Source organism: Poecilia reticulata, linkage group LG5, assembly GCF_000633615.1.
Source record: "Poecilia reticulata strain Guanapo linkage group LG5, Guppy_female_1.0+MT, whole genome shotgun sequence".
Lineage (NCBI taxonomy): Eukaryota > Metazoa > Chordata > Actinopteri > Cyprinodontiformes > Poeciliidae > Poecilia > Poecilia reticulata.
Genome location: NC_024335.1, coordinates 22,535,126 through 22,562,474, shown reverse-complemented (window position 1 = coordinate 22,562,474; position 27,349 = coordinate 22,535,126). Strand labels below are relative to the sequence as shown.

Sequence of the window (27,349 nt, the reverse complement as noted above, 5' to 3'; positions counted from 1 at the left end):
GTGGACAGTTTGATTTCACAGAAGTTTGATTTACTTGGAGTTATATTGTGTTGTTTAAGTGTTCCCTTTATTTTGTTGTGCAGTGTATTTCATGTATTATATATTTCAACCTTTTTCATTATTTCATCTAATTTTTTTAATGTAACAGAAACCATGGGAGCAAAACAAACAAACAAAAAAACACCCTGCAGCTTCTCCTCAGAGCTGCAGTTTCCAAGGTTCTGCCTCACAGAGCAGCCCTCCCACTCAGCTCCTTCAGACTAGCCAGCAGCAATTAGCAAACACCTGGAACTGAGCATCTCATTATACGGCTACTGCTCAGTGTTAAAAACATTCCTATAGGGTTAAAAGAGAAGTAACGTTGCGATGACTTCCTGAAGGTGGAGTTTCAGGAGTTTTTAAAGAGACAGAGGCCCAATTTCTTTTTAGTTATATTTGATATATACGGCATTTTTATAATAACTAAAGGTAACATAGTTACTTGATTATGCTAGAAGATGTGCCTGTAATACTGACTCTTTAAAACGGATGGATTCAGAATTCACATGGACTCTAACCTTCATCCTATTGAATATGTACATACAGTCTGTGTTTAAAAGCCAAGTTCATACCAGAAGTTAAATAAACGTCTGGTAAGGCAGGTCAAAGGTCAATCCAAAATCTGATTCATAGCTACAAAAGTTTGTGGTATCTCTACAACATTCAACCAAATATTAGTGAGGATCTATGTATATATTTCAACCTGTATGTAGTAAACATCCATAATAAATCATGACTTGTGCAGCTATGTATTTTTATTCTGTAAAAAAAATGTCTGGGGGGGGAAAAAAACCACTAAAGGCCCAAATTTATTCAAAGATTCATGCTTATGGATGTATGTAAACTTCTGATCTGAACTCTACAAAAAAAATATTTTTTACAACTGAAGAGCATCTGTTTTTTATCACTTCCCTCCCACCTCTCTCTGCTGCGTTAGATATTTGTGTCCCGGTCTTATGATGCAACAAACCACTTTGACTCAGAGTGTGAGGACATCAAAGACATGTACCGGCGGATCACCGGAGCAGAGCTCTGCTTCGGAAAACCTCGCAATCTGTCCCACAACTCCGACGACAACTGAGAGAGCCATCCGCACCTGGAACGCTCGAACAGACAAGATGGCTTCCACACACAGCCAAGAAGCAGCTCTGTAGTTATAGAGTGAACCGTGACTGATATGTAAATGTTGGAAATCCCTTTTTCTCCTTTTGATTGTTATAATTGGTTCTGATTGAGAAAGCCTGCTTGAAACGGTGTAACTTTTGAGCCCTGTACCTCCCCTGTGTGATTTTTTGTGTGTGTTATTTTCTGTAGTTCTTATATTTATCATTTTGATACGCATATAAGGGCCATTATAGACGGGCAGAAAATAGCAGTAGAGTTTTGCCAAAAACTCAGAAATTTTTTGTGTTAATCTGAGAAGTTTTCTAGAAAAACTAAAAAAATTTTGAGTTTGAAGAGTCAAAAATTTGCTGGAAAAAAACTCAAAGAGATTTTGAGATTAATCCCAAAAATTTTTGATGAAAAAAAACTTGGAAATTTGAGTTTCAAAAGTCGAGCATTTTCGACTTTTGCAAAATTTAAGATTTTTTTTTTCTAGCTAATTTGCTACTTTTAAAACTCAGAAATGTCCACCATGTTTTTTCTCTCAAAAATTTCAGAGAATAATCTCAAATTTTCAGAATTTTTTTCCAAGAAAACTGACTTTTCAAACTCAAAAATTTATTGTTTTTTCTTTTAAAAAATTCCTGAAATTTTTGGCATAAATGTACCCCTCCTTCTACAGTCACCCTAACATGCGGTCGTACACATTTCATTGTTTATGCTTTAATATGCAGAGATTTTGTTAAATCCCTGGAGAGAGGTGTGAATATTATTTAGAATACCAATAAAATATTTCTTGTGTTATTGACTGAAGCTCCCTCTGAAAACACCCAGTGATGTGGGCATTTTGTCTCAGGTAAAAGCAGCTCAGCTGCAAACTGCACCTGAATGACATGGGTTTCATCGCTGAGACTGACTTTGGACATGTTGCATCGCAACAGCTGATTAGAGATGAATCGAACATGCAGGGGATTTGTGGATCCTCCTCTCTGCTGGGGGCTTATGAGTGAGAAGGACAAAGCCAGTGAATTATATCATATGCTGCTCAGGCAACTTGTCTGCTGCAGAGCTGCTGGACGCACAGAGCAAAGAGGCTTATCCAGAAGGAGGACAGCCGCCACAAACAAGCTCGTTTTATTTTGTACATGCTGCTGTGCAGACTGAAATGACAAATGGTGAAATATTTTCAGTACACAAATAATGGAAACACTGAGTATAATAAATAACTCAAACCGTGGTATTTAACAAATGTATTTATAACCAGTCTATACAACGACTTTATACAGCAGAATACAGATTTACTCAACTCAACTTGTTCATTTATGACAGGAAGTTGTATTTACTTTTAAACCACAATGTGACACTGAAAAATCGCCTCAACTTTGTTTCAACTTTTCTCAAAGTGGCTCAAAGCTTTGATAAAAATGCCTGAGACTGAGCCTGCTTCAAACTGCATTTACCCCAAAGTTTGCAGAAACACAGTAGCTGGATCAGTTTGCTATTTTACTCTGAAACCTCTTTGCAGAAGAAGGACGATCCTCCCACTTGAATGTGAACCTCATCTTTAAATGACCATTTACACTCTCACTTTGAGTCCCCACTTTCATCCTGTTTCACTTCTAGGGCTCTGCTGTAAGAGGGAGGAATCAGACCAGCGGCCACCACCCGCCGCTCGCTGTTCAGAAAGTTGAATGTTGCACAGGCATTCGGCTGCAAAAGAGCAATAAAATTATAAAAATTTACAAATGGGCATTTTAGAAAATATATATTTTAACACATTTATTGAAGTAAAATCTTTTTTTTCTTTTTTAATCTATTGTAGAGAGATTGAGTGATCTTTACCGTGTCCTGCACCTCCAAAGCGATGCGTTTCCGCTTCAAGAGTGCAAGGACCAAGGGGTTAATTCGTTCGACCCTTGACCCTGTACCCAGCACAAGAATCTCTGAACCAGCACAGAAAAAAAAATACAAAAAAAAAGTAAATCATTCTAAATACTATGTGCCTTAGGAAAAAATATATAAATGGACATTAAAGAAATATGCATTGGTCTTCACAAATTATGTCACATCTGCTAAAGATGCCTTACAATTGATTCCTGTACTGATATTCAAATTACGCAAAAGCAAAAAATATATACAAACACCCAGAAACAGAAAATTTCCAATTGTGGAAATGCAAAAATTATTCACACCTGCAACCACTGCTTTAAAGTATTAAATGTAGAATAAAACTACTTAAATGTAGCAGAAGTGAAATATTAAACTGCTGCTGCGCAACTCAGCAGGTTGTTGCTAGGTAACCACAAGAACCTCAATGGGTTGTTGCTAGGTAACCACAAAGTGAGTTAGTTGATTCCACCAACCCTGCTAGCTAGTCGTGAGAGGTTGAGGAGCCAAAACCTTTCCTCCGCCTACATTTCCCAGAATGCTGTGCAGTTCTATATTGAGGATAAATGAATATTCTATATACTGGTATTAAATATTCCATTAGATGAAACTGATCAGATGTCTACAGTGCTATTTATTTATTGTCAAATTATTTGTCAAATTATATGACTCCTGCTAGAGGAACCACATCATAAACACACAACCAAAGAAAGCTAAATTTTAGATATTTTACACTCAGTAAATCAAAATGCTTCAGGTATTTGGAAAATCATGTTTTTCTTATATGATCTTGTGGTTCTAAGTCGTACCTATAGGTGGTTCAAGCATGTGGAAGAGAGAGATGCTGTCCTCTGTGATGTCTTCAGAACTTCCAACCTGCAGACAGGCACATTTTTTCCATTTTAGAACACACTCACCTGTAAATAAAAACACAATAAGCCGTGTGGGGACTGTTTGGACTGTGATCTCACGTTCCACTGAAGGATGGCAGGAGGTATCACAGCGCAGGGCCCAAACACCCGGTGACCATCAATATTGAATCCCATAGGACTGTAGCTGTGTATCAGGATGCCATTGTTGGCCTCCGTCTTCATGATGGACACGGTGGTCCGCTGGTACATCTCATCGTCACTTGGCCCTAATCTGTGAGCTCGGCAGAGAAATGGGCTGCAATCAAAGACAGGAGAATTGAAATTAGGGTTGTAATTTTGCCATATTCTGTTTTCTTTTAGATTTTTATATAGGCCAGAGAAATACCTAAATCAAATTATATATTATTCCAAGTTGAATGTGAACACTGCAAATAAAGTAAAACCATACTTTCAGTAACGCAATGCAAGAATTGCTTAAAAAAAACTGAGATGCAATGAATTGGTCTTTATACTTTCCTCCATCATGTTAATTTTTACATGATGGAAAAATTAACATAGCAGGTCTGACAAATGGCCCCATTCAAGAGGCTAAGAGCCAACAGCAACCCACTGACAGCCAAACGTTGTAGTCCAGTTTTTGTGCAAGACATGCACAAGCGTAAATACATTTGCCAAATACTCGTATTCTTTATAATCAATTATAAGAGGCAGATTTTTTTTTTGTAAGCCTGTTTATTTGCTAAGCGACAGAGAAAGTTTTGTTTTGTTTAACAATTGTAAACTGTGATTTTGTAATTTAAACTAGGCATGGTATAGTATTAAATCTAGGCTGAAAGTCTTAGTGAAAATAAAAGCTAATCAATACAGCAGTTACTTTAAAAACAGAACTATATAAAAAAAACGACAGGAACTCTTTCGTAACTGTAACCATGGCATTCTAGTGTCCTACCTTCTTAGAGAAATGAGATAATAAAGAACAAACATATTCATCCGTAATTTGTTGTTTTAGGGTTAAAGATTCGGGGATTTTAATGAAACATACCTGGAGAAAACAGGTACAGATCTGGAGGAGAACAGAAGTCCCCGTGTTGATCTCTGAAGGAGGAACCTGACGGCCATGTTTCAGCCGGTGACACGCAGGGGGACGGAATACGCTGTAACACCACATTCCCACTTAACAGTCGTGCGTCGAAAAGCCGAACAATATTTTGTCCCACGTTGGTTGAGGAGGTTTGAACTAATTTTACGCCAATCCACCGACACAGAAGGTACCAGTTTTACAATACTGGGGCAACTGGGGCAACTAAATAATTAATTAAAGCCAGAGGTGACCAGAGTAGCCAAAAACTGTACTCAAGTAAAGGTAAACGTAAAGTGAGTATGGTCATACATCTGATTTAATATTTCAAAACTATTTCCACAGACAGACGAATATGTAAGGTTATGTCTACTTTTTATTTTATTTTAAAAAGACTAAGATGAAATAACATAATCAAAAAATAAAAACATTCAAACTAAATAATATTTTTCCAGTTAAATATTTTAGGCTCTGCTGATCAAAGAATGTTAGAATAGCAAACCTAAAACTTAAGTTTTTGTAATTAAATATTAAATAGTATTTTTTAGAATTTGCTGTTATGGCACATTCAGAGGTTTAATGTATGGTATCACTTTTAACAATATTATTTATTTACAATGTTGAAATAAAGGAGCCAATCCTTACTTCTTACAATGCCTGCTATAATTTTGTGTGAAATCAAATACTATTCAATGCAAAACATACGGTTTCATTACAAAAACCTTTTTATTATTCCTTTTGCTGCATTTATTTGATCAATTATCATTGACACATCATTTAGCATTAAACATTACATCCAACATTATACACCATGATTCAAATATTTTATATTATTTTGGGTGAATATTATTATACAGGACCAAATAAATCTATGTTTATACTTAATTTTTTTACAGTAGGTAAATTAGCTGCATCTAACTAAAAGTTAGTAAGAATATATATATTTTTGTAAAAGTTGAGATTTCTTTTTAAAGTCTTAATAATAATTTCTAATAATAATTTTAATAGCAACATATTATTTTGGTATTTTTGTTTAATAGTAAATCAATTATGTAATATCCATCCATCCATCCATTTTCTTTACACCCTTGTCCCTGTTTATAATATTGATTATCGAGTAAAATCCGGTAAGAGCTCTGATATCGATTAAAATGCCTGGTGGGTGCGTTCAGGATGTAACAGCGCCCCTCGTGGGCATTTAGTAGTATGACAGGGGTCAGATGATCTTAGCTGCTTTGTAAATAGACATCAGCCATTCACTGTAGCCATGCCTTCATAGGCTCTTTAAATCCCCCCAGCTGAGCAGATCCTTCCGGTTGGACTCTTCACTTTTTCTCGGCTTTTTTTCCCCCGACCCGTTTTCGGTTTGTCAAAGTATTTCTGAAACATGTACCGGTCTCTGTACGCCTTCCGATCGTCCGAGCCCAACTCGCTGCACTTCGCGGCCGGGGAGAGCTTTCTAATCCTGGAGAGGAGCAACAAACACTGGTGGCTGGGGTCCCGCTGCAGCTCGGGGGAAACCGGCTACATCCCGGCCTCTTACATCGAAAAGCTGCAGGTACACCAGACTGATAAAAAAACGTTTGTTTCCACGTTTCTCCCCCTCTGTCTGAACACTGAGCTCTCAGTCTCTTGATGCGCTTGGCTATAAAAAGGGGCTGAATCAATGGAATCGAGAGAGACATATTCAGTGGGGTGTATGCCTGCTGAATAAATCATAAATTATAGGAAATGTTGCATCATGCGGAGACTTTCCTTCATCTTTCTGCACTGCAGCGGCAGAGAGGAGACTCAGGGTGGGTCAGAAGTGGAGTTGAATACTGATGGGATGGGGAAAAGGATAATCAAACAATAAAGACACGATCAGCTGCAGGAAACTCCTTTCTGCTAACTTCTAGATAATCCACGATTCATGCTGTATTTCTCTGTTTCTCCCAGTCCAGTAATGAGGAGTTTGCTCTTGGATGCATACTAACTAGTCGGAGCTTGCGTGCTGTTTTGGATGCATGAGCTGGCAGGAGACGCGTGCCGTCCCTCTCCTAAACTTAATAAGCCTGAATCTGAGGTTTTTTGAGCACGCATGACTGTAATTATAGAGCCCTGCAATTCAGTCAGGATACAAACCAAACCTTATTGTACTTTATAGTGGTTTTATCTGATAGGGGATATGATGATGATCCAAAAAGTGTGGTGTGCATTTTTATTCAACCCCTTGTACTCTGATGCTGCTAAATAAAATTCAGTGTTGTCATTTGCCCTGTTAAGACCAAAATTGAACTTTTTGTGGTTGAAAACTAACGTCATATTGCCATGAACACAGCTTTAACTGTGAAACATGGTAGTGGCAGCATCATGCTGTTGTCAAGCAGGAACCTGCTCAGAGTTGTAAGTATGTTCAGAATTAAATACAGAATCTGTGAGAAGAATTGAAAATGTATGATTACATTATACTATCAGATTGAACCTAAGTTATTTTCCAAGGAAGAGTAGGCAAACATTTCAGTTTCTAGATTTGCAAAACTGGTAAAATTGTACTTGAGTATTTCAATATATTTTTATTCAAATTAAAGTAAAAAAAAAAATACTCAACAGTAAAAAAAAAAAAAAGGTAAAAAGGCTATGTACTGAGTCAAAACATCAATCATTTGATTTTTAAAAATTGCATCATCAGACGGACCAACATGTTAAGGCACGAGGAAGTTTTGATATTTTAAGGACTAAAACAAAAACAATTCATATAAATAACATAAATAACAAATTAGTTTCTTTCAGTATAAAACTAATGAAACTTTAAGAAAAGCTGCAGGTGTGTGTCCGTGTCTGGTGATTGTTTTGGTTAAGCCAAGTTTGTTCTTCATTCAGTGAAGTTTCTCACAGTAGGTAGAGAGTCCAGAAATTTTACTCAAGTAAAAGTAGAAATACTTTGTAATAAAATGACACAAGTAATAGAACAGCTTAGTAAAAATAGTCCTAAAAGTACATTTTTTCCAAAAAGTTACTCAAATGCATGTGACTAGTTACTACCCAACTCTGGCTGTGGGTCCTGAACCTTGTGAGTACTTTGGGTCCACTGCATCTAAATCAAGAGGCTGAATACAAATGCCTGCCACACATTTCAGATTTTTGTTTGCATAAATATTTTTCTTCCCTTTCATACAGACAACGCTATGTATGCCCATCACTTAAAATCCCAATGAAGAATTTCTAAGGAATGTGTTTGTAAAAAGGCTGTTGTTACATAACTGACCCAGTTTGTTTCCGCCTACAGCCCATATGTCCCCAGGCCATGTCCTGTTAAGCTTAAAGTTTAATAGCTATGAATGCTGCCATATTAATGCATATTTCACCTCTTTGTTGTTGTTTGGGGGTTTTTTTTCTACCAGGCTCCGGAGCAAGATGAGGTTCTGCAGTCCATTGACCGAGCGATTGAAGGCATCCACAATGTGGCCTTAAAGAACGGAGGCAAATACAATCTGGAGCAGCGAGATGTTCTACAGTAAGACAGAACGTTACGCAGCAGTTCTGCGTTTTTGTTCTGTTAATTAAATAGTTGTTTTGCTGTGATGCAGAAAGCTGATCCACCACAGAAAGGAGACCCTGGCTCGGCGAAGTTCCTCCTCCACCGGACACAGACTTCCTGCTTCCAACAGTGAAATATCCCTGAGCCAAACGCCTCCTCCTCCCAACGGCCTGAACCAGAACTACGGCAGACAGGGAAGCGTGCCGCTGTCAGGGAGCATGGACAGCATGCAGGCGGACCCGGGCCTCTACCAGGTAACACGCTCTCTGCACACAGAATGCACGGCTCAAAATGTCATTCGTCTGTTTCTGGAGCTTTATTCAAAACAGAAAACTGTTTTATAATTAATTGCATTACAAAGTTTCCCCCAGTAAACCTGCCAAGCCCGGTGGCTGGGTGCTAGTGAGGTCATTCATCCAGCGGCCCGTCGTGTTTTTGAGTTAAAAAATGTTTAAGTTTATAGGAAATTTGAAAATATCACTTGATAATTATTTGAATGAAAGATTGGGAGATTAATACCTGAACACCATCAATAACGTCTTAAAATAAAAAATAAAAAACGTAAATAAATAAGCAATGCTTAGCCTGGTGGGAGCACAGTTAAAACCTGGTGGCCCGCCAGGCTTATAATACACTGGGGGAAACCCTGCATTAAAATAAGTTGCTTTTCATTGCTTTTTTTGGAACAAATGTTACATTTTGGGTTTATCTCACTCATTTTTAATAAAAGATCTCAGCTCTGTGCTTCAGCTAGTTTCTGTTTTGCTGGATTTAGAAACGTTTGCATTTCAGCATCATGACCTTCTTAGATACAAAGTAATGTATGTCAATAATATTGATGAAAAAGTACTAATACAGGTTATATACAAATTATTTAAGGTGTTTACCAAATCCAGAATACATTCACAGATCTTGTTAGGCATAATATTTCAGTTCTCAGGTTTTCCAACTAGACCTGTCGCAAAAACTGATTTTGCTGGACGATAAATTGTCCCAGAAGTTATTGTGATAAACGATAATATTGTTAGTTTGAGACTATTTTTAATGAATATAATGGTAAAGGCATAATAATGCAAGAACACATTCTCAAAGATCAATGAACTTTAATTTCTGATGAATATTTAGCACATTTTAAATATCCAAGATAAATGAACAAAATAAGTCCCTGTAAACAAAATTGTCCTTCAAAACAGAAAAGCACCAGACTGAAGGCTTTTGTCATCCAATTTTTGGTAGAAAAAGAAAAACGACAAATCATGCAAATGGAAATTATTGAGCTTGTTTTAATTTGTCATGTGATTAATTGATTTATTGTGGCAGTCTACTGAACTCTACTAAACTTTACTGTTAAAAGGTCATTCTCATGGTTGAAGAGGCTCGTCTCCAACCTATTTAAGTAAAAGATGTTTTAATATTTTATGGCTGGAGTGTAGAAATAAAAGTTTATCTTAATCCCCAAATGTTAAACCATTTCCAATTGATTATGTTTTGTCTTTATTTGAATGTACACATTTTAATTTAACCTCCTTTGTTTGGTTCTTTTATTTTTATTTAGTTATTTGTCCTCTTATCCAGTTGTTTATTTTGTAGATTAAAACCAATTTTGTTTTTTGTTTGTCTGTAATGTTTGTTGTAGGTACACTAGTTTATGAATTTAAAAAAGTGTAGAAAGTAAATTACAGGTATGTTGAAAATGAAACGATTTTAATCCTACTCTCTTATAAAAGTCCCCATGAATCATGTTTGTGTCTGTAATGAAACATCGGGGTTCTGCTAACTCGGCCCGGTTTGTTTTCCTCTGTGTAGGTGCCGCCTCAGCCCCGGCGCGCCGCTCCGATTACTCCCCCTCCACCTGAGAAGCAGAGAAACAACCGGCGTCCAGGTTAGACCCTCAGTTCCTCCACCTGTTGGCTGCGAACTGCAGCGGCGGCATGTTTTTGCTGATGCGTCCTGAGCCGCGCTCTATTCTTAGTCAGGTCAGCGCCGCTCGGCTCCTCTGTAACCGGATTCCTGTCCCTCTCTGCAGAGCCGGAGGTCCCCTCCAGGGTGTCCTCCCTTCCCGCGTCCCCCGCTCCCTCCCTCACCATCAGCACCACCTCCACAGAGTCCGCCTCCCGCTCCTCCCTGGCCACCTCTGACATCAGCCTGCCCAGCGCCGCCAGCACCCCTCCACCTCCCGTGCCGTCTCGTGTCAAGCCCCCCGTCCCACCCGCGGACGTCCAGCCGTCTGACTCTCCTCCCATGCCGGCTCCCGTGAAGAAAAGCCCGGCGCCGCAGCCTCCGCAGCTCCCGCAGCCTCCGCAGCTCCCGCAGCTCCCGCAGTTCTCCGAACCCACCCACCCCAACGCCGCCCCCGACCAGCTCTCTGTGCCGGACCCGCCGGGGCCAGAATGGCCCGTGGCCCCCCCGTCTGTGGCTGGAAGCCCTCCTGGCAGCCCCTCAGCCTCCGAGCCGGTTCCCATGACGATCGGTGCCGAACTGATCGAGCTGGTGCGGAAGAACACAGGGCTGAGCTTCGAGCTGTCGCGGGTGGCGGTGGGGGTGGTGGTGGGCCACCTGCAGACCGCCCTGCCGCAGGCGGCCGCCGCTCTGGAGCGGGTTCTCCTGTCGCTGGTGGAGAGCAAGGTCAGGCTTGTTTTCACTGCGTCATGCGGATCCAGCATTCCTGAAGTCTGTTCAGAGTCTAGAGTTACAGACAGAGGCGGAGACAGACGTTTAGGGCCAGGGGGACAAAGAGGGCCCAGATGGGAATGACAATTAACACACACACACACACACACACACACACATTATACACACACATTATACACACACACACTGGATATGAAAAGTCTCCACAGCCGTGTCCAAGTGATAGCAAGACAAATCACATTTGACCTTTAAGGTGACCTATGACCTGTTCAATTCAACTGAAAAACAAACTGAAACATAAAATAAAAAAACTTAAAATAAACTTGTTACATAAATATGTAAACCTTTAAACTAATACTTTATTGCAGCATCCAGTGTCAAATTTATTTACAGGTCCTTCTCAAAAAATTAGAAATATGCAAATTTTTTGAGACAGGGATTTTGGGTTTTCATGAGCTGTATGCCAAAATCATCAGTATTAAAACAATAAAAGACCTGAAATATTTCAGTTRGTGTGCAATGAATCTAAAATATATGACAGTTTAATTTTTATCATTACGTTATGGAAAATAATGAACTTTATCACAATATGCAAATTTTTTGAGAAGGACCTGTATATAGCACTTTTAAAAACAGGTTTAAAACTGCACCACAGTGCTGTGCAACAACGATAACATCATCTGCCATCAGTCTGTTAAAACTATTTTAGTTTTCAGCAGCTGCAGGTTTGATAAAAAGCCTCTAATAAAAATAAACTGGTTGCAGAGGCACAAAAAGAGAAGTGAAATACCACATCCTGTGAGGTTTTATATTTAAAGCTCAACATTTACATCAGTGATCATTTTTTATTAAATTTGTTTAACTCACAAGTTGGCTGGAAACACAAGTCTTTATGACAGAGGCCTAAGAATAATAACAGCAGTAGTTAAATTAATCCAGATTTAATATCTCAGTGATGTGTAACAGATGCTCATATTTCCCTCTGGTGGCCAAGTGGTTCACTAAAACAAGTGTGAATAAAAGAAAAACTTGTTTATTTGAACTACATGCACATATTTGACCTATTGCTGAATTTCTATTATTGTTTTAAGGTGCTAACTGGAGCTCATTTATCTGTCAGAACTGATGGTTTAGTTTCCCTTTGGGATCAGTAATGTATTTTTGAACTGAACTGAACTGCCTGCAGGACCTGAGTGCAGCACTGCCGCAGGGTCAGGTGTGTCATGACGAACAGCGCCTGGAGGTGATCTTCAGTGACCTCGCCCGTCACCGTGACGACTCCCAGCAGCGCAGCTGGGCTCTTCATGAGGACCACGCCCTCATCGCCTGCTACCTGGAGGAGCTGCTAAAGATACTGGTAACCATGACAACGACAACACAGCAGCTTCATTAGAGCAAGAATCCATCCATCCATCCATCCAGTCTTGTCTTTCTTCCTCACAGTTTCTGTTTTTTTTCCAGTTGCGTATTTAAATCCTGAAATCCTCCCATAGATTCAGTGAACGTCTGTTTTCTGGTCACACACTGACTGGTAAATCTGGAAATCTTTGGCCTGAATAAATATGGATTTTAGAAATCACAAACATGCAGGGACTCCGTCTGCAGGACTGGAAATGACCTCACAAAAAGCAGCAAAGCCAGATCAGTTTGAGTCTCTGTGAGCCGAGTTTGGATTATTAGAGGACTCTTCATCCTGTAAATGTGTTTCTCAAAGTTTTCTAAGTTATTCTCTGTTTCAGTGTTTCTTCATTCGGCCTGTTTGTGTTTCCAGACTGATGCAGATCCAGAAGTGTGTAAGAGGATGTGCAAGTCCAACAACTACGAGAATGTTCTGTCGCTGGTTTCATATTATCAGATGGTAATGTGTAGCTTACTGCTGTTGTTTTATAAAGTAGTGTAACAGTTTCAGCATCACACTTGTTCACCAATGGTCTTCATATTGCAAATGTGTCTTACTGAGGTGTTTAGCTTGTCTCCTTGCTGGTCTTTGACTTGTGTTGCTATGTGTGACTCTCTCTCTCTGTTGGGCTTCCTGCAGGAGCACCGCGTGTCTCTGCGGCTGCTGCTGCTCAAAGTGTTTGGAGCGATGTGCAGCCTGGACGCGGCGCTCATCTCCACCCTGCTGAACTCCATCCTGCCAATGGAGCTGGCCAGAGACCTGCAGACGGACACACAGGGTGAGGAACATCACGAATATTAACATGCATCGCCTCATATGTGGAAAGCTTTCACGTCGGTGGGAATACATTTTGCTGGACGATAAATCGTCCCAGAAATGATTGTCATAAACAATAATATTGTCGTTTTGACGCCATTTTCAACTAATGTAGACGAGATGGAACTGGAAGACATTTTGAACATTTTGAAATAAAACACACAAAATAAACAAAAACCATACAAAACCAAAGTCAAAAAAACGAATGGATTATGATGTCTCTGTAAATAAAATTGCCCTTCAAAATATATTAATCATCAGAAGGGAAATGATCAGTCTCATTTTAATTCATCGTGTGATTAATTCCTTATTGCAACAAGCTTAATTGTTATAAATATTGTCGTTCTGAGACCGTTTTCAACTAATGTAACAACGATATAATAATGCAAGTTGTCTTTTCAAAGACTAATAAACGTTTGTGCAGAACACTCCACACAGGAGCTAGAAGACATTTTAAATACCCAAAATAAAGCACAATAGTCAGAAACAATTAATAAAAAGGAAATAAAAACTGCACAAAACCAAAATCATAAATAAAATACATTATAATAACCCTAAAAGTAGATTTGTCTGACCACATTAAGGGTTTTCCACTTCCACTTTCTTATATTTAAATGATTTTTTATGGTTTTATTTGCATTTGTAGATTTGCAATAGTCAAATCTCTCTCGAACGCTCCTCTTTGTATAATAAAATAAAAAACCAGTTTAACTGATGAAGGATTTATTTATTTATTTTTTTGGTTTTTGTTCCACCTCTCCGGAACATTTTGCTGAAAATATGTAGAAAATTTGAACAAACAAATTGTTCCAAAATTTTTAAAACAATAATAATTGTTTGATATTATTTTTAACCTGATTTAGTCCTTTTTGTTGTGCATTTGTTTTGCTTTTCCTCCAGAACACCAGAAGATGTGCTACACAGCTTTGGTATTAACTATGATATTCTCGATGGGAGAGCAGGTGCCGTATCACCACTACGGTACGATGCGTCTCTTTGTTTTGAGATGTTTTAACATGATTCTCGGTACGAGGACGAACTGAAGCTACGGGAACCTCTGTGTCTGCAGAGCATCTTAGCGCTGAATTTGTTCGTTTCCTGTTGGGTGTGGTGGAGGACGGGCTGCCCTCTGACCCCACTGAGCAGCTGCCGGACATCTTCCTGAACCTCCTGCTGGCCTTCAACCTGCACCACACGGGTCAGAGAAGATGATTCACATGTTAAACAACTCCTTTACTGATCTCTGCTTTTGAGAAATGTTTTAGTTGTCCTGTTCTCTGGTCAGAAAAACCTTTTTAAACCCCATATTTGTGTCAACCAGTGCCAAGCAACAATGCAATAATGCAGGAGCTGAAGCAGAAAAACGTCAAGGCCCTGACAGAAAAGGTGCTGCTGCTCCTGAACAGAGGAGGTAAAATCCCACAGAGTAATGATTCCCACTCTTTAATGGGCTCTGATGTGTTTCTCTAAATGAAATCTGCTGTTTTCTGCAGAGGATCCAGTGTGTATGTTCAAACACACACCGCCTGCGCCTCACTCCGTGCTCAAGTTCCTGCAGGATGTCTTTGCTAGCAGAGAGACCGCCGGCATCTTCTATCGCACCGACATGATGGTGATGATAGACATCGCCGTCCGACAGATTTCCGACCTGTCTCCCGGAGACAAGGTGAGACTCTCAGCAGCTGACGCAGCACCGAGACGCAGGCAGGAAGGTTTTGTTGGATATTTATAGTTCTGTCTGTTTGATGGAAACTGGAAAACCAGCTTTTTCTTTCAGCTTTTTTGATGTTTAATTTGTGTCACATAAAACAAAATTAAAACGTTATCAACGAAAAATTAATTGAGAAATTTCTTCAATTCTGGTATAATTAAGATTCCAATACCACAAAGAGCCACTAGAGGGAGCTGTTTTCACCTTGGTCAAAGGAGCAAAAAGGCAAATATATTCAAAGAAGCTGCATATTTTTCATTTCAACTGTTTTATTAGTTAAAATATAAGAAAAATAAGACTTGATCAATAAGAAAAGGAAAGTGTGGGAGGTTTTCTTCACAGTTTTAGTTTATATATGCAGAAATATTCATCAGCATCTTAAGGATTCACAGAAATGACTCTTGTTTGTAATAGTTGAGTATGTCATGCTGAACGTAGCTCTTTTTCAATTTTGAATATTTGAACAAAAGAGTTTTGAGTAAAAAAAGTTATTTATATTTGGTGGGAAAATAGTTGATTGAAGTCTTTAATTGAAATCTTTTTGCATACTATATGAAGTAGCGTCAAATATACTCCATTTTATCACTTGCATGGTAACATTTGTTTTCAAATCAATTAAAAAATACTTTATTGATCCCAGTGGGAAATAAAATTGATGTTTATTAACGCGCATGTCCCTTTGAAATAAATAAATTGAACTGAATCGTCTCTCTTCCTGCTCCTGAAGCTGCGGATGGAGTACCTCTCCCTCATGCACTCCATAATGCGCTCCACGGACTACCTGGAGCACCAGCACCGCCTCTCTGACCTGCAGGGGTCGCTCAAGAGGATTCTCAGGGAGGAGGAAGACCCTGGAGAGGACGAAGGGAGTGCCACGGTGAAACAGATGGATAAGCTAATTGTGCAGCAGATCTTCAAGGAGTTCCCACAGATCTGCGACAACCAGAACTGACCATATCCGTGTGGTGCACATTCACACGCTGTAGTTTCGCTCCCGTCTGCTGAAGGTGGGTTTTGCTGGAAGACTGATGGTTTCTGCACCAGCTGAGGAAAAAAAACCCAACAGGCTCTCCAGGGATGCACTGTGCATGTTTCCACATTTCACAAGTTAGTTAGTTTAAATGATAGACAATTCTTTAGCGTTTTAAAGGATGTCGAGAATATTAAAAACTCATAAAGTACAGTTGGCCAAAAGTAATTGCCAAGCAGCTCTTGAAGTGAATTTAAAAGCAATAAGAGTCTCATATGGACTAACTGCATGTGCTTTGCCGGATAAAATCTACTGCAATCACAGCTGAGTCTTATTCTAACCAAACTAACTTAAACCAAATAGTTTTCAGAGAAAATATCAAGAGACAAATCTGTAGTTTGTTTCAGTGCCAGAGAGAAAACTTTTGCGAGCTTCCCTTAGTAGAGGGACCAAACTACTGTGTGTTACAGAGAGTATTATTTTCTTAAATAGCTACTGCACTTCTACCCCTGACTTTTTGTGCCATAAAACCTCTCAATATTTACACTTAAAGCAAGTTTACTTCCTGACTTAGAAAGGCAAAGCACACTCATCTCTACAGACCTCATGGCTGCTTCTGCTCCTCTGAACTCTGCTGCATCCGCCTCCTGCTACATTTGGCTTTTGTATATCTTACAATAATTATTCTGTTTTCCTAAAATGCAAACGCCTTGGAAGACGTAAGAAATCACCCCTCACATATTTAAATAGTGTGCTGAAAAGAGGCTGTATGTGAGGTATGATGCACTTGTTCAGTTATTATCTTGTGTCCCTGCTGAAAAAAATATCATGCTTAAAGACAAATCCAAGGCAATTTTATGATCTCACTGTGGTTTTTGTTATTTACCTTGTTTATTGCATCATTGTTGTGACTGACGTCCTTGTTTTTCATATATTGTTGTTGCTGGTTCTCCTCCAATAGAAACGCTTCTTCACTTTCTCTAAAATCCATGTCTGAGTGTTAGTTTCTTTGACTAATGGTGTATTTGTTTACAATATGTGTAAAATTTATGTTTGAGTGATAAACATCCTTATGATTGGCAATGTCTGCAAAAATGCTGCAACTGTGTAATGAAACTAATAAAGCTATATTTTAACAGTGCTATTGTCTTTTGTGATGGTTAGGAGCAAATAATTCAAACAATAGGACAATAACAATGAAGATGGTTTATTAATTACCTGTCAGAATAACTTCAGTATTAAATCATCTTCTATTTTATTATCCAATGTTTACCACACTCAGGCTCACTGAATTTACTCTGTACCTTAAATAAAATATAATAAATAAAGCTAAACTACAGAGCAACTGTTCCCAATGAACAATTGACAAAAAAAAGTTAAGCTATAAAATTTAACACAACAGTTCAAAACATAGCAAAATAACACAATGCTCTGCATATAAACAAATATGTCAAAAATATATGTTAAAAATATAATAATGGTAAAGAAAACACAGAGCTAATCCTGAGAAGACGGCAACTGAAAAAGGAACAAGCCATTAGTGATTACTGTGGTAACCACCAATCGTCAAGAGTAAGAAAATACAACAAATGGCAGTAAAGTCAGGAGAAAATAACTTTTTGACTAAACAAAATACGTTAGAAGAATAAATAAACCGGTGTTGACAAACTTTACCGTTATAATAATGTAATAAATAAATAATTTAAAAAACTTATTTGTATATTCTGTATATTTACTACTGCTACGATGATTGGTAGAGTCCTCTAAGTTATTTATTTTCTTAACTTTTTACGCTAATAATAAGTAATATCTTATAAATATATAATGAGAAGTAATGTTAAATAGAAAAATACTTGTATCTACATTGTACGACAACTGAAAGTTTCCACCCGGACAAAACAGATGTTCGTACGAAATGGTTGTGTCGCAGTGAAAGCAGTCCGGGTAAAGTGGGTTAAAGGTCCTTTAGACCGCAGTGACAGCAGGAGCCCTCCATCGGATCTCTCAGAGGAAAAGTAGAGCAGGTCAGGTGTTGTCTAGTCTTTATAATTGTCTCTCATCGTGTCCCCGTGTCTCATCTATGTCTCCCGCAGCGACATTTTGTCGTGTTTTTGTCACTGTCCCCCTCTCTCTGCAGAGCGGGAAGTAAAAATGGCCAAACAACCGCAGCCGATCAGCCCAATGAAGAACTTCTTCGCTGGAGGTTTCGGAGGGGTTTGCCTGGTTTTCGCCGGTCATCCACTGGACACCATAAAAGTAAACACTGCTAAATGTTGTGCCTGGGTTTGTCACGGTTCTACTTAGGGAAACAATCAACAAAGAGCATCCGGGTTCAGCAGAGACTGACTATAAACACAAAACAGGCTGAAGAGTTCAGTGTGTTGGCGTCACTGCAGCGTTTCAGTCCTGCTGCTGCAAACCTTTGACCCAGATTCAAGATGCCACGTGATTTCTGCTGCTCAGGTAGAGAGGTCACCTGAAAAGTGGGGTGTGACCAGATCAACACCCTGAGCTGGCCAAGCCTGAAACCTCATTCAGCCTCATAACATTAATTATGTGGGAGACTGACTAAATTTAACAAAAGGCAGATTAATTCAGATTACTTGAAGTTAATTTGATCGGAGTTTCACGACTGAATAAGTTCATCACTGAAAGTTTTTAATGTAGTTGGAAAAGTGTACAAAAAACAGTGTTTGTAGCTGATGAAAATTATCTAAAAGTCACATATTTACAAAATAAAAAAAAGGACTTGAGATGCATCGTTCGGTTGATAACCTCCTTTTTTTGATGATTTCTGCTGATGGGTGCTACAACACAAGACGCACATAAAATCTCCTTCATCTCCAAGTACAATAAACTCGCCAGATACTTATTTAGGGACACCTTAACAAGGTGCATACATAAAGTTTCCTCAGCTTATCAGTTATTAGACTCTTAGAACTTAGAACTAAGAGATTTTTTTTTTTTTGCAATAATATTTTTCTTCATGTATAAAAGAAAAATATGTATTTCTCATCTAACAAAGGGCTGCAGCCTCAGGCACCCATTCAGCCATGCCTTATGTCGTTTACTTGTTTGTTTTTTGTTGTTGTTCTTTGGACAGACACTGAAATGTCAATTTTCACCAAGTGATTAATAAAGTACATTCATTCATCAATTCATTCATTCATTCATTCATTCATTCATTCGTGTCCTTCTTTCCTCTCAGGTGCGCCTACAAACTCAACCTAAACCAAAACCCGGAGAGAGCCTCTTATATGCTGGAACCTTGGATTGTTTTAAAAAGACCTTAGCCAAAGAGGTTAGCATGCAGACTTATTTTCATTTACCCTTCAAAGCCCAATACAAATATTTATTTTAAATCAGATTTTTGTAATTAAACTGTTACCTAAATGCTTTTACATAACAAAAAAAATGTTTTTTTGAAACCTCAATAAGATTTTCCCATTTGTTTGCATTGTAATTGATACATTAGGCTTTTGTAGTAATATATAGAGCAGCATGTCCGCTCTCCAGTTACTCCACACTGTGGAGTTTTTCTTTTTTATTCTTCGAATGTATTTTGTTAAGAAGTTTCACAAGTTTTGGGATCAATAAATGATACATTTGGTGTCGTAGAGTTAATCCTTTAGAGCCAGAGTTTCTCAAAAAATAACAATTTGAAATATTCCCTGGTTTGCTTTATTTTGTTGTTTTGCTCTCTTGTATCAAATATGATACACTGGGTAATCGTGTAATTATTGTAACCAAAACCAGACATTTTACTTTTTTTTTTTTTTTTTTATTTTTTTTTTTAGAATTTGACAGCATTAATAAATTATAATAAATTAGGTGTCCTTACTCCGCATGCTAATGTTTCCTCACAGGGCGTGAAGGGACTCTATAAAGGAATGGCAGCCCCAATAATTGGCGTCACGCCCATGTTTGCCGTCTGTTTCTTTGGGTTCGGACTGGGCAAGAAGCTACAGCAGAGGACGCCTGACGATATCCTTACGTAGGTGACCGATTAACCTCAGCTGGTTGCGTTCACCCCACAGCTGGCGGCTCTTCCTAATCTTCTTCTGCTGCTTTCCTCCAGGTATCCACAGCTGTTTGCTGCTGGGATGTTATCGGGCGTTTTCACCACGGCCATCATGACTCCTGGAGAGCGCATCAAATGTCTCCTGCAGGTCCATTCCTGTTCCTAAGACCTCGATTCAAACCTCGAACATTAAGTGATGTCGGCTAAAGTAAGGTTTTGTGTGAGTTTCCAGATTCAGGCTTCGACAGGAGAGGTGAAGTACGCGGGGCCGATGGACTGCGTGAAGCAGCTGTACAAAGAGTCTGGGATCAGAGGAATCTACAAAGGCACAGCTCTGACCCTCATGAGAGGTTCGTCCTCACTTTGGTTACTCTCTGATTTTATTTCCACATTTATAATATGAAAAGATCATGTTATAAAAACACAGGTTAATTGGGAATTGGGTCGAGCACAGCTGGAGATCTGAAACGAGGAGTGTCCAGTTTCCGTGGGCGACGGTCTGAAACTTATCTTTACTGGTCTGCAAACACAGGCTCATTACAGCAGAGTTTCAACTTGTTTGGTAGGAGCGATGGGACAAACACTCATCTGTCAAGAAGAAACGACAGCTCTGTTTCAGTTTATAGCTAAATAATTAAAACACAACAAATCTCTGCAGCTCCTGTTCTGGATTTGAGGCTGAATCAGTAACTTATGGGCAATGCAGTCCAGCAAAAACTCATCTAAGCAGCTCAGGCTTCAGAAAACTGTGACATTGTGTCAGAGTGACAATCCTCAGAGTGCAGTTTGGACTTTGGATCTCTGGAGGCCACTTATCTTTATCGCATGCTCTGAATAACATCACATTTGCCCCGTAGAGTTGCACCAGCAACTTAACAAGTTGTTGGTGGGTCTGTCACAATAACTAGTTTTGCTGGGCAATAAATTGTAAAAATTATTGTTTTAAGACAATTTCTGAGTTGTATATTGATAACAGCATGATAATACAAGTAAAAGCCAATAAACTTTAATGTTGTAAAGAATGTTTAACACTGGAACTGGAAGATATTTAAAAATTCAAAGTAAAATGCAACAATAAAACACACACACACAATTTGTAACTATAAATAAAATGGATTATAAAATCTCTATAAACAAATTTTTCCTTCAAATTATTGGAAGCTATTGAGCACATTTTAATTTATCATGAGATCAATTTGTTTATTGTTTATTGTTTATTGATTATTGCGACAGGTTTGGTTGTTTGCATATGTTTGATTTAATACAGATTCACCCAGTTAAACTCAAGATTCAGTTATTTTATTGAAAAAGTGAAAATTCACTCAGTTACAAATTTTGGGACTTTAACTTAGTTGAAAATTATAACATCATATACGACCAATAAATTAGATTTTTAAAATATAAATAGTATTTTTCATAGGAAGACTGCAGCCTTAATGAAATAAATGCTTAAAATACATTACTGTGTGTAAAGAATTTAACTCTTTGAACTGATTTACTCAAACTGCCCTTTTGAGGATATTCAGATTTATTGAGATGCTTTTAGAATCGCTATTAAATTATGTCATAAATAATTTGCTTTTAAAGTATTGATTTGACCATAAGGTGATTGGAAAATCATATCAAAGAGTTTTAGGGTTATGTTAATCTTTTTTTTAATTCCCAGATGTCCCAGCGAGCGGCATGTACTTCATGTCCTACGAGTGGCTGAAGAACCTCCTCACACCTGCAGGAAAAAGGTGAGGACTTCCTCTTCCTCCTCTTCTTCCTCACAGGAAGTTCTCCGAGCAGAAAGACGAGCTGTCTTCTCTCCGCAGCCACAACGAGCTCAGCATCCCCAGCGTTCTGTTCGCTGGAGGGATGGCCGGAATCTTCAACTGGGCCGTGGCGATCCCGCCCGACGTCCTCAAGTCTCGCTTCCAAACAGGTTTTCTTCTCCAAACGTCACAGTCAGACGTTCTTCTCTTTCAGATTATGAATGTTGTCCTGTGTGCTCATGTCCACGTCAAACTTCAGTATCATATATAATATAATAACATTGAATTTTCTATTACACCTTTTTTTTCTTCTTAAAAAATTATGCAGAATTCATATTTTGCATGTTTTTATTCGTCCATTTGGGTCTCAACTGCTTCTAAAAACAGACCAAGTGCTTAAAAAAACATCTGTTTTCTAGTTGCTGTTTTTTGCTGTCTGCTGTTCCAAAACCTTCCCGATTGAGAAGTCGTAATCGATCGACTCTGCTCTGGAAAACTAGAGAATTAGATTATGGAAAATATGGAAACAGAAAACGAAGTGAGGGGATTTGTTTTCTCAGATTATTCAAGTATCCAGAATAATCTGGATTATTCAGGTATCCAGGTGCTTAATGTTGCTTCTATTCATCCACTTAGATTCAGTTTATTTTTGTTTTAGGTCAGATACAATTATCAAAATAATTTCTATTTTCTTTCGAAACATGCACGTTCGTCATATTTTAGTTTACCTCATCCAGGTTGCAGAGTTCTAATACTATCATGAGATTATTTATAACAGTAGTAAATGATATAAAAGTGAAATCAGACTGTCTTTTTTTTAATATAAATTTATATTGTTTTTAGCCCCAGAGTGTGGTGCTGGAAAAGTCTGAAAGCAGCCCTTGAAAATGCTTGAATTTGATTTATCGTGGGAAAAGCTGCCTCTATAATAAAACCCAGGTGTTTATTTCAGAGGAATCTCACGGCGAAACCTCAACTCTCTCTCTCTTTCTCTCTCTCCCTCCATCAGCACCTGAAGGAAAGTATCCCAACGGCTTCAGAGACGTTCTGCGGGAACTGGTCCGAGAGGAAGGCATCGGCTCTCTGTACAAAGGCTTCAACGCCGTCATGCTCAGAGCTTTCCCTGCAAACGCAGTGAGTCTCCATCCTTTGATCTTCAGCCTAATAAAGCTGTAAAAAGGCTTAAAGCAGCTGGATGAACATCTGGAGATGTAGAAGATCATGAAAAGACAAAGTCATGGACGTGCAGGCTGTCACTTGTTGGTTGAAGATTTAACCCAGTTTGGTTTTCATATTAGTGCAGTGAAGCACAGAGAGGCTTTGACTGTCTTTATTAATCTTTGTAAAACAGCTGCTGTACGGAAGAACATTAGAGCTGATAATTTCCTTAGGAGTTAATGTTATTATAGCTAAACCTGTAAAAGCATGTGTCACTAGCAGGTGCTATTTGCCCATGTCGTCCTTTAAAGTAATTTTCTTCGTTCTATTAGTCGTCTATAGTGGGGAAATATTGTGTTATCATAATAATCTATGTTTGTTCAAATTGTCCACCAGTACAAAGTCACTAAATCTTTTTAATCAAGGGTCATAATCCGTCATGTTTTGTTTAAAGTTTGCTCATATTTTTACCTACAAAAGTGATTATAAAGTTTTATAAAATCTTTAAATCTTTATAATCAAGGCTGCAGAAGCGTTTTACTCCCAGAGCTCGGAAATAAATTCAGGAGTGGTACGTCGTAAAAAAAACTTGTTATAACGAGAAACTTTCTTGTTTTAACGAGAGTTTTCTGGTTTTAACAAGATAAAGTGTCTGATTCTGAGGCTTTGCCTCTGCAATAAAATGAGTTTATTTTTAAACATTTGTTTTTGTAGAGGTTTCTTTTTGAGCCACACTGATCCAGTGATTATAATAAACCATCTTGGTTTAATCAACATAAGCAACAAAGTTATTGATTAATCTAATAAATATGTCACAAATCAGAATTTTTAGGAATATTTCCCCATTTTTAATTACAATTATTTTTGTAGTTTGATGTCTAGAGCTGTGAACATAAATTACTTTTACCAACATTTAAACGTTTTAAGAAAAAATTGTTTGTACGTGAGACGTAAAAACAAGTTTAACACAAATGTTAGGGTCATCCTAGGTCAGAGCTAGCCTTATTTAAGATCTATATAGAAATGCTTAGCACACTAAGCTGCTAGTATAACCACTCTGCATAATAAAAAAAATACCAAAAAGGCTATAAAACGTAACAGGATCAACAGAGAGGGCTAGAAAAATGCTTCAGTGTTTGAGACATGAAAACCTATAATTTCCTGCGTTTAACCACATTTAGACTTTATAAAGCATCACTGACATGTTGGTTGATGTTTTTTGTCATTGCTCCGAACAAACCGCGTCTTTCTTCCTCCTCCTTAGGCCTGCTTCCTGGGATTCGAGTTGGCGATGAAGTTTCTGAACTGGTTAGCTCCGAACCTGTGACGTCGCCCCGAGGGGTTTCCTCTGGGAACGCCAGGAATAATCGCTCTCTGACACAGAGGGAATCATGTGAAACGAAGAGATTTTTATCAGATTTCCAGTAAATTACTTGATTGTTTTTGTTGGTGCTGCAGAGGAACGGTTCAGACCTGCTGAGGCGTCGGCTCGACTCCCAACGGTGCCGCTTCACACGCGAAAACAGAGACAGTTCGAATGTTCTCGCTCCTTTCAGTCTCTGTTGTTTTATTGTTGGTTTGTTTTTTAACTAGAAAGGGAGTGAAACGAACATGTGGTGCCTTACCTCTTCTTAGCCGCAGGTAGCAGGGGAACGTTTCAGGTGTGTCTTGGTGTCGCCTTCAGTCTGCCACACGTCTCCTTCACTCTGTCAACACTTCACACCGACTGTCTAATGTGAAGGAAGCTGTAATAAGAGAGAATGAATGAAAATAACATGTCAGCATGTAAAGGAACTATAAAGCAGATCCATCTTTAAGAAAACCCAGAGTGCTGCTGCTTGTTTCTGCACATTTGTCTCCTTGTTTGAAGCCAGAGTAAAAAAAAAATCTCATGTCATATAAACTTCCAAATTGGTAAGATGAATAAATTTCTTTATAAGTTTTCATAAAGGTAAAAAATAAAAAAAGAAAGTGTAAATGCTTAAATTTTAGGTAATATTTAGAAAGAATATTTAAAAAATGAACATTTGCATCACATTCTACAGGTTTTAAAAATTTTCACTGGATTTACTTTATTTTATAAACCTGCAACTCTAACTAGAGTTAAAATGATAAAAAGGTTTTTATGGAATTATTTTTATTGAATTTTCACTACAGGAAGACGCAAAAAATATATTTTAGGTGTTTTCCTGGTTTAAGAACTATTTTTTTTTCTATATAATTTTTCTAAAATATCAACAATCTTATAGGAGAAAACATGCTAATCCTGCTTTTTCTGTATTTTAAATCTAAAAACAGAAATTGTACCTTTAAAAAAAGATAACACATTATCTACAGAAGATATTTATATTAAAAGCATTTTTTTTAAAAGTTCATGTAATATTTGCAGTTTTAAATTAGTTTAATTTTGCAGAACTTTGCAAAATTCTGCAAACAAAAATGGCTCTTTGTATTGTAAAGGTTGCAGAGTTTTATCTTAAAGATGTAGCATTAACAAAAATGTAAAAAGTATAGAATTTGTATAAAAGTTTCAAACACAATATGTTGGAAAAAGTAAAAGGTAAAAAGTGAGAGAAAATCTGAAAATATCAAACTCCTCTTCCTCCTCACAATCTGCAACAATGAGGAGATTCATGGTGCTGTCAATCATCCACGGGTATGTGCTTCTTAATTGCTAATGGCAGAGAAACAACTTACTGTAACAGGAAAACTGTTTATCCGCTGTCATCAGTGATGATGCTAACTAGCGTTAACATTAATGACAGGCTGCGTTGAGGTGAACCGGCAGCAGAGAGAATGTGGGAGGGTCTGAGTAGCGCATACATGAGGTGATTGAGAGCGCCAAGATCCTCCTACTGGCTCTGATAGGTTATCGTTGATGGAGTGGCAGGTTTTTGGAGCAGACAGAGCAGCTTGATTATTTTACTGTCACAACTTAATGACAGTTTTAACAAATATGCAAAAAAAACAATAAAAATAAACGTTTCTATAAACTTTGGTACTGCAGCTTTAAATGATGGCTGTCCTCAGCGTTGGTCTCCTGCCAGCTTCAGATGCGTCTCCGCTCCAACCCGGCTGATTAAAACAGTGCAACTGTCTGCTCAGCGGGTCAAAGTTCTGCAGAGGCCCGATAAGGAGCCACCAGGTGAGTTGAACCAGGAAATGAACTAAACCATGCTGGACACCGACCGACTGACTCTGGACAGTCTGATTTTGAAGGTTTGGTCATAAACCTCTGATTCTACTGGCTTTTTTTGTCTTTTAAGGAAATGTGCTTAAAGTTTGTAAAAATGATATGAAACATCTTGAATTCAATTTCACTCAACTGGCTTTAGCTTTCGTTTTCGATTGCTTCCTGTGATAATTTAGCACAAAAACTAAGTGTTTCAATTATTTTTATTATTTTATTTGAAAAGAAAAACATAAAAGACTGAAAAACTTTTTCAGAAGAAAAAGTTTTTCTGAGTTCCTCTTAAAATAATTTTGCATTTGTTTCTTAAAATCTGGATGAGCTACATGTCTGTGTGAAGGTGGTATTAATTATCTATTGTGTCTTTTAATAATTTTTAAACAATTTTTGCCAGGCTGGAGTAATTATGAAGCTTAAAACCAAGAATTAGCTGCACAAGTTGGAGTTTATTTGTGATTTGTTTTTTTCTTTTATCCACCCAGGGTCAGAATATGCATAAAGACTCAAATATAGACAAATATTCACATAAATATTCTAGGATGTTTTGCAACTTGTGGGTACTGTAGACTCAACTAAAATTTAAAAAAAGATACAAGTATTTACATTTCAGTTGCTGGATTATAATCTGAAAAACTAAAACAAGTATAGTGGCAGGTTATTGAAAACAACATTTTCACATTTAGGAAGATTAGTCAAATTAAAATGTTTGTGTGAATGTTTTCAGTCGGCTGGTGGAAAAGTTGCTTCAGCTGCTTTATTTTCTCTCCACAGTCTGACATTAAAGTTTGTCTTCATTAATTCCTAGCAGGTTAATGGATTTCATTAAAGTATGCGATTAATCTAAAAAGTGTAATGCATTACTATTACATAATGCAGATTAATCGCATTGTTGATTGACACATTATCTATTTTGACTCTCTCTCCTGCGGAGCGTTACCTTGGTCTTAGTGTACAAAACAAAAATGCGAGTGAAAAGATGAGTGAGGAGAGTCGGACTGCTGTTTTCAAATTTCACTTTAAAAAATCATCATGATGAACATTTGCATTAAACCAAGGTAGCATGCAGCGTACTTTTTGTAACGATGAGTTAGCCTTTCACCAAAGTACAACCAGTTTATAATGCACATTTCTAAATTATGTTTCAAACAAAATGAGTTATTTTCTTCCTTTCCTGAATGTAAAAACTAATATATATA

General features: G+C 37.9%; 3 protein-coding genes across 5 annotated transcripts in view; 2 read left to right on the top strand and 1 right to left on the bottom strand.

The window, feature by feature from the left end:
- Nucleotides 1-2,261: 2,261 nt before the first annotated feature.
- ndufaf3 (NADH:ubiquinone oxidoreductase complex assembly factor) lies at nt 2,262-5,070 on the bottom strand. Its single transcript, XM_008409748.2, has 5 exons — nt 4,945-5,070; nt 4,002-4,197; nt 3,840-3,906; nt 2,986-3,086; nt 2,262-2,853 (listed from the first exon to the last, which is right to left on the bottom strand). The coding sequence occupies exons 1-5, from the start codon at nt 5,019-5,021 to the stop codon at nt 2,728-2,730; spliced, it is 567 nt and encodes a 188-aa protein (XP_008407970.1). The 5' UTR covers nt 5,022-5,070; the 3' UTR covers nt 2,262-2,727.
- Nucleotides 5,071-6,178: 1,108 nt separating this feature from the next.
- On the top strand, nt 6,179-17,168 carry nckipsd (NCK interacting protein with SH3 domain). Its single transcript, XM_008409749.2, has 13 exons — nt 6,179-6,538; nt 8,364-8,476; nt 8,550-8,754; nt 10,307-10,382; nt 10,527-11,125; nt 12,318-12,488; nt 12,903-12,989; nt 13,170-13,308; nt 14,247-14,327; nt 14,416-14,544; nt 14,668-14,757; nt 14,840-15,012; nt 15,785-17,168. The coding sequence occupies exons 1-13, from the start codon at nt 6,368-6,370 to the stop codon at nt 16,007-16,009; spliced, it is 2,259 nt and encodes a 752-aa protein (XP_008407971.1). The 5' UTR covers nt 6,179-6,367; the 3' UTR covers nt 16,010-17,168.
- A 759-nt stretch (nt 17,169-17,927) lies between these two features.
- The window catches only part of slc25a20 (solute carrier family 25 member 20), a 20,385-nt gene continuing 10,963 nt past the window's right edge, over nt 17,928-27,349 (top strand). Inside the window, exons 1-10 of one of the 3 annotated variants that reach the window (XM_008409750.1) lie at nt 17,940-18,051; nt 18,165-18,283; nt 19,236-19,328; nt 19,894-20,021; nt 20,106-20,196; nt 20,281-20,398; nt 21,715-21,787; nt 21,866-21,975; nt 22,815-22,939; nt 24,228-24,791. In XM_008409750.1, the coding sequence (XP_008407972.1) occupies nt 18,179-18,283; nt 19,236-19,328; nt 19,894-20,021; nt 20,106-20,196; nt 20,281-20,398; nt 21,715-21,787; nt 21,866-21,975; nt 22,815-22,939; nt 24,228-24,290 (906 nt within the window). In that variant the 5' untranslated portion in view covers nt 17,940-18,051; nt 18,165-18,178 and the 3' untranslated portion in view covers nt 24,291-24,791. Of the gene's footprint in view, nt 18,052-18,164; nt 18,284-19,235; nt 19,329-19,893; nt 20,022-20,105; nt 20,197-20,280; nt 20,399-21,714; nt 21,788-21,865; nt 21,976-22,610; nt 22,614-22,814; nt 22,940-24,227; nt 24,792-26,097; nt 26,183-27,349 lie in introns of those variants that run through there. The other 2 variants (XM_017304569.1, XM_008409752.2) reach the window with 2 other exon arrangements.

Bases quoted from the DNA above. Each gene is read 5' to 3' on its own strand.
- ndufaf3 (XM_008409748.2), bottom strand. From the start codon at position 5,021: ATGGCCGTCAGGTTCCTCCTTCAGAGATCAACACGGGGACTTCTGTTC. The intron at 3,907-4,001 runs GTGAGATCACAG...GCCTGTCTGCAG, and splicing joins CTGCCATCCTTCAGTGGAAC to GTTGGAAGTTCTGAAGACAT. The intron at 3,087-3,839 runs GTACGACTTAGA...GTGCTGGTTCAG, and splicing joins CATGCTTGAACCACCTATAG to AGATTCTTGTGCTGGGTACA.
- nckipsd (XM_008409749.2), top strand. From the start codon at position 6,368: ATGTACCGGTCTCTGTACGCCTTCCGATCGTCCGAGCCCAACTCGCTG. The intron at 10,383-10,526 runs GTTAGACCCTCA...CCCTCTCTGCAG, and splicing joins GAGAAACAACCGGCGTCCAG to AGCCGGAGGTCCCCTCCAGG. The intron at 14,758-14,839 runs GTAAAATCCCAC...TGTTTTCTGCAG, and splicing joins GCTGCTCCTGAACAGAGGAG to AGGATCCAGTGTGTATGTTC.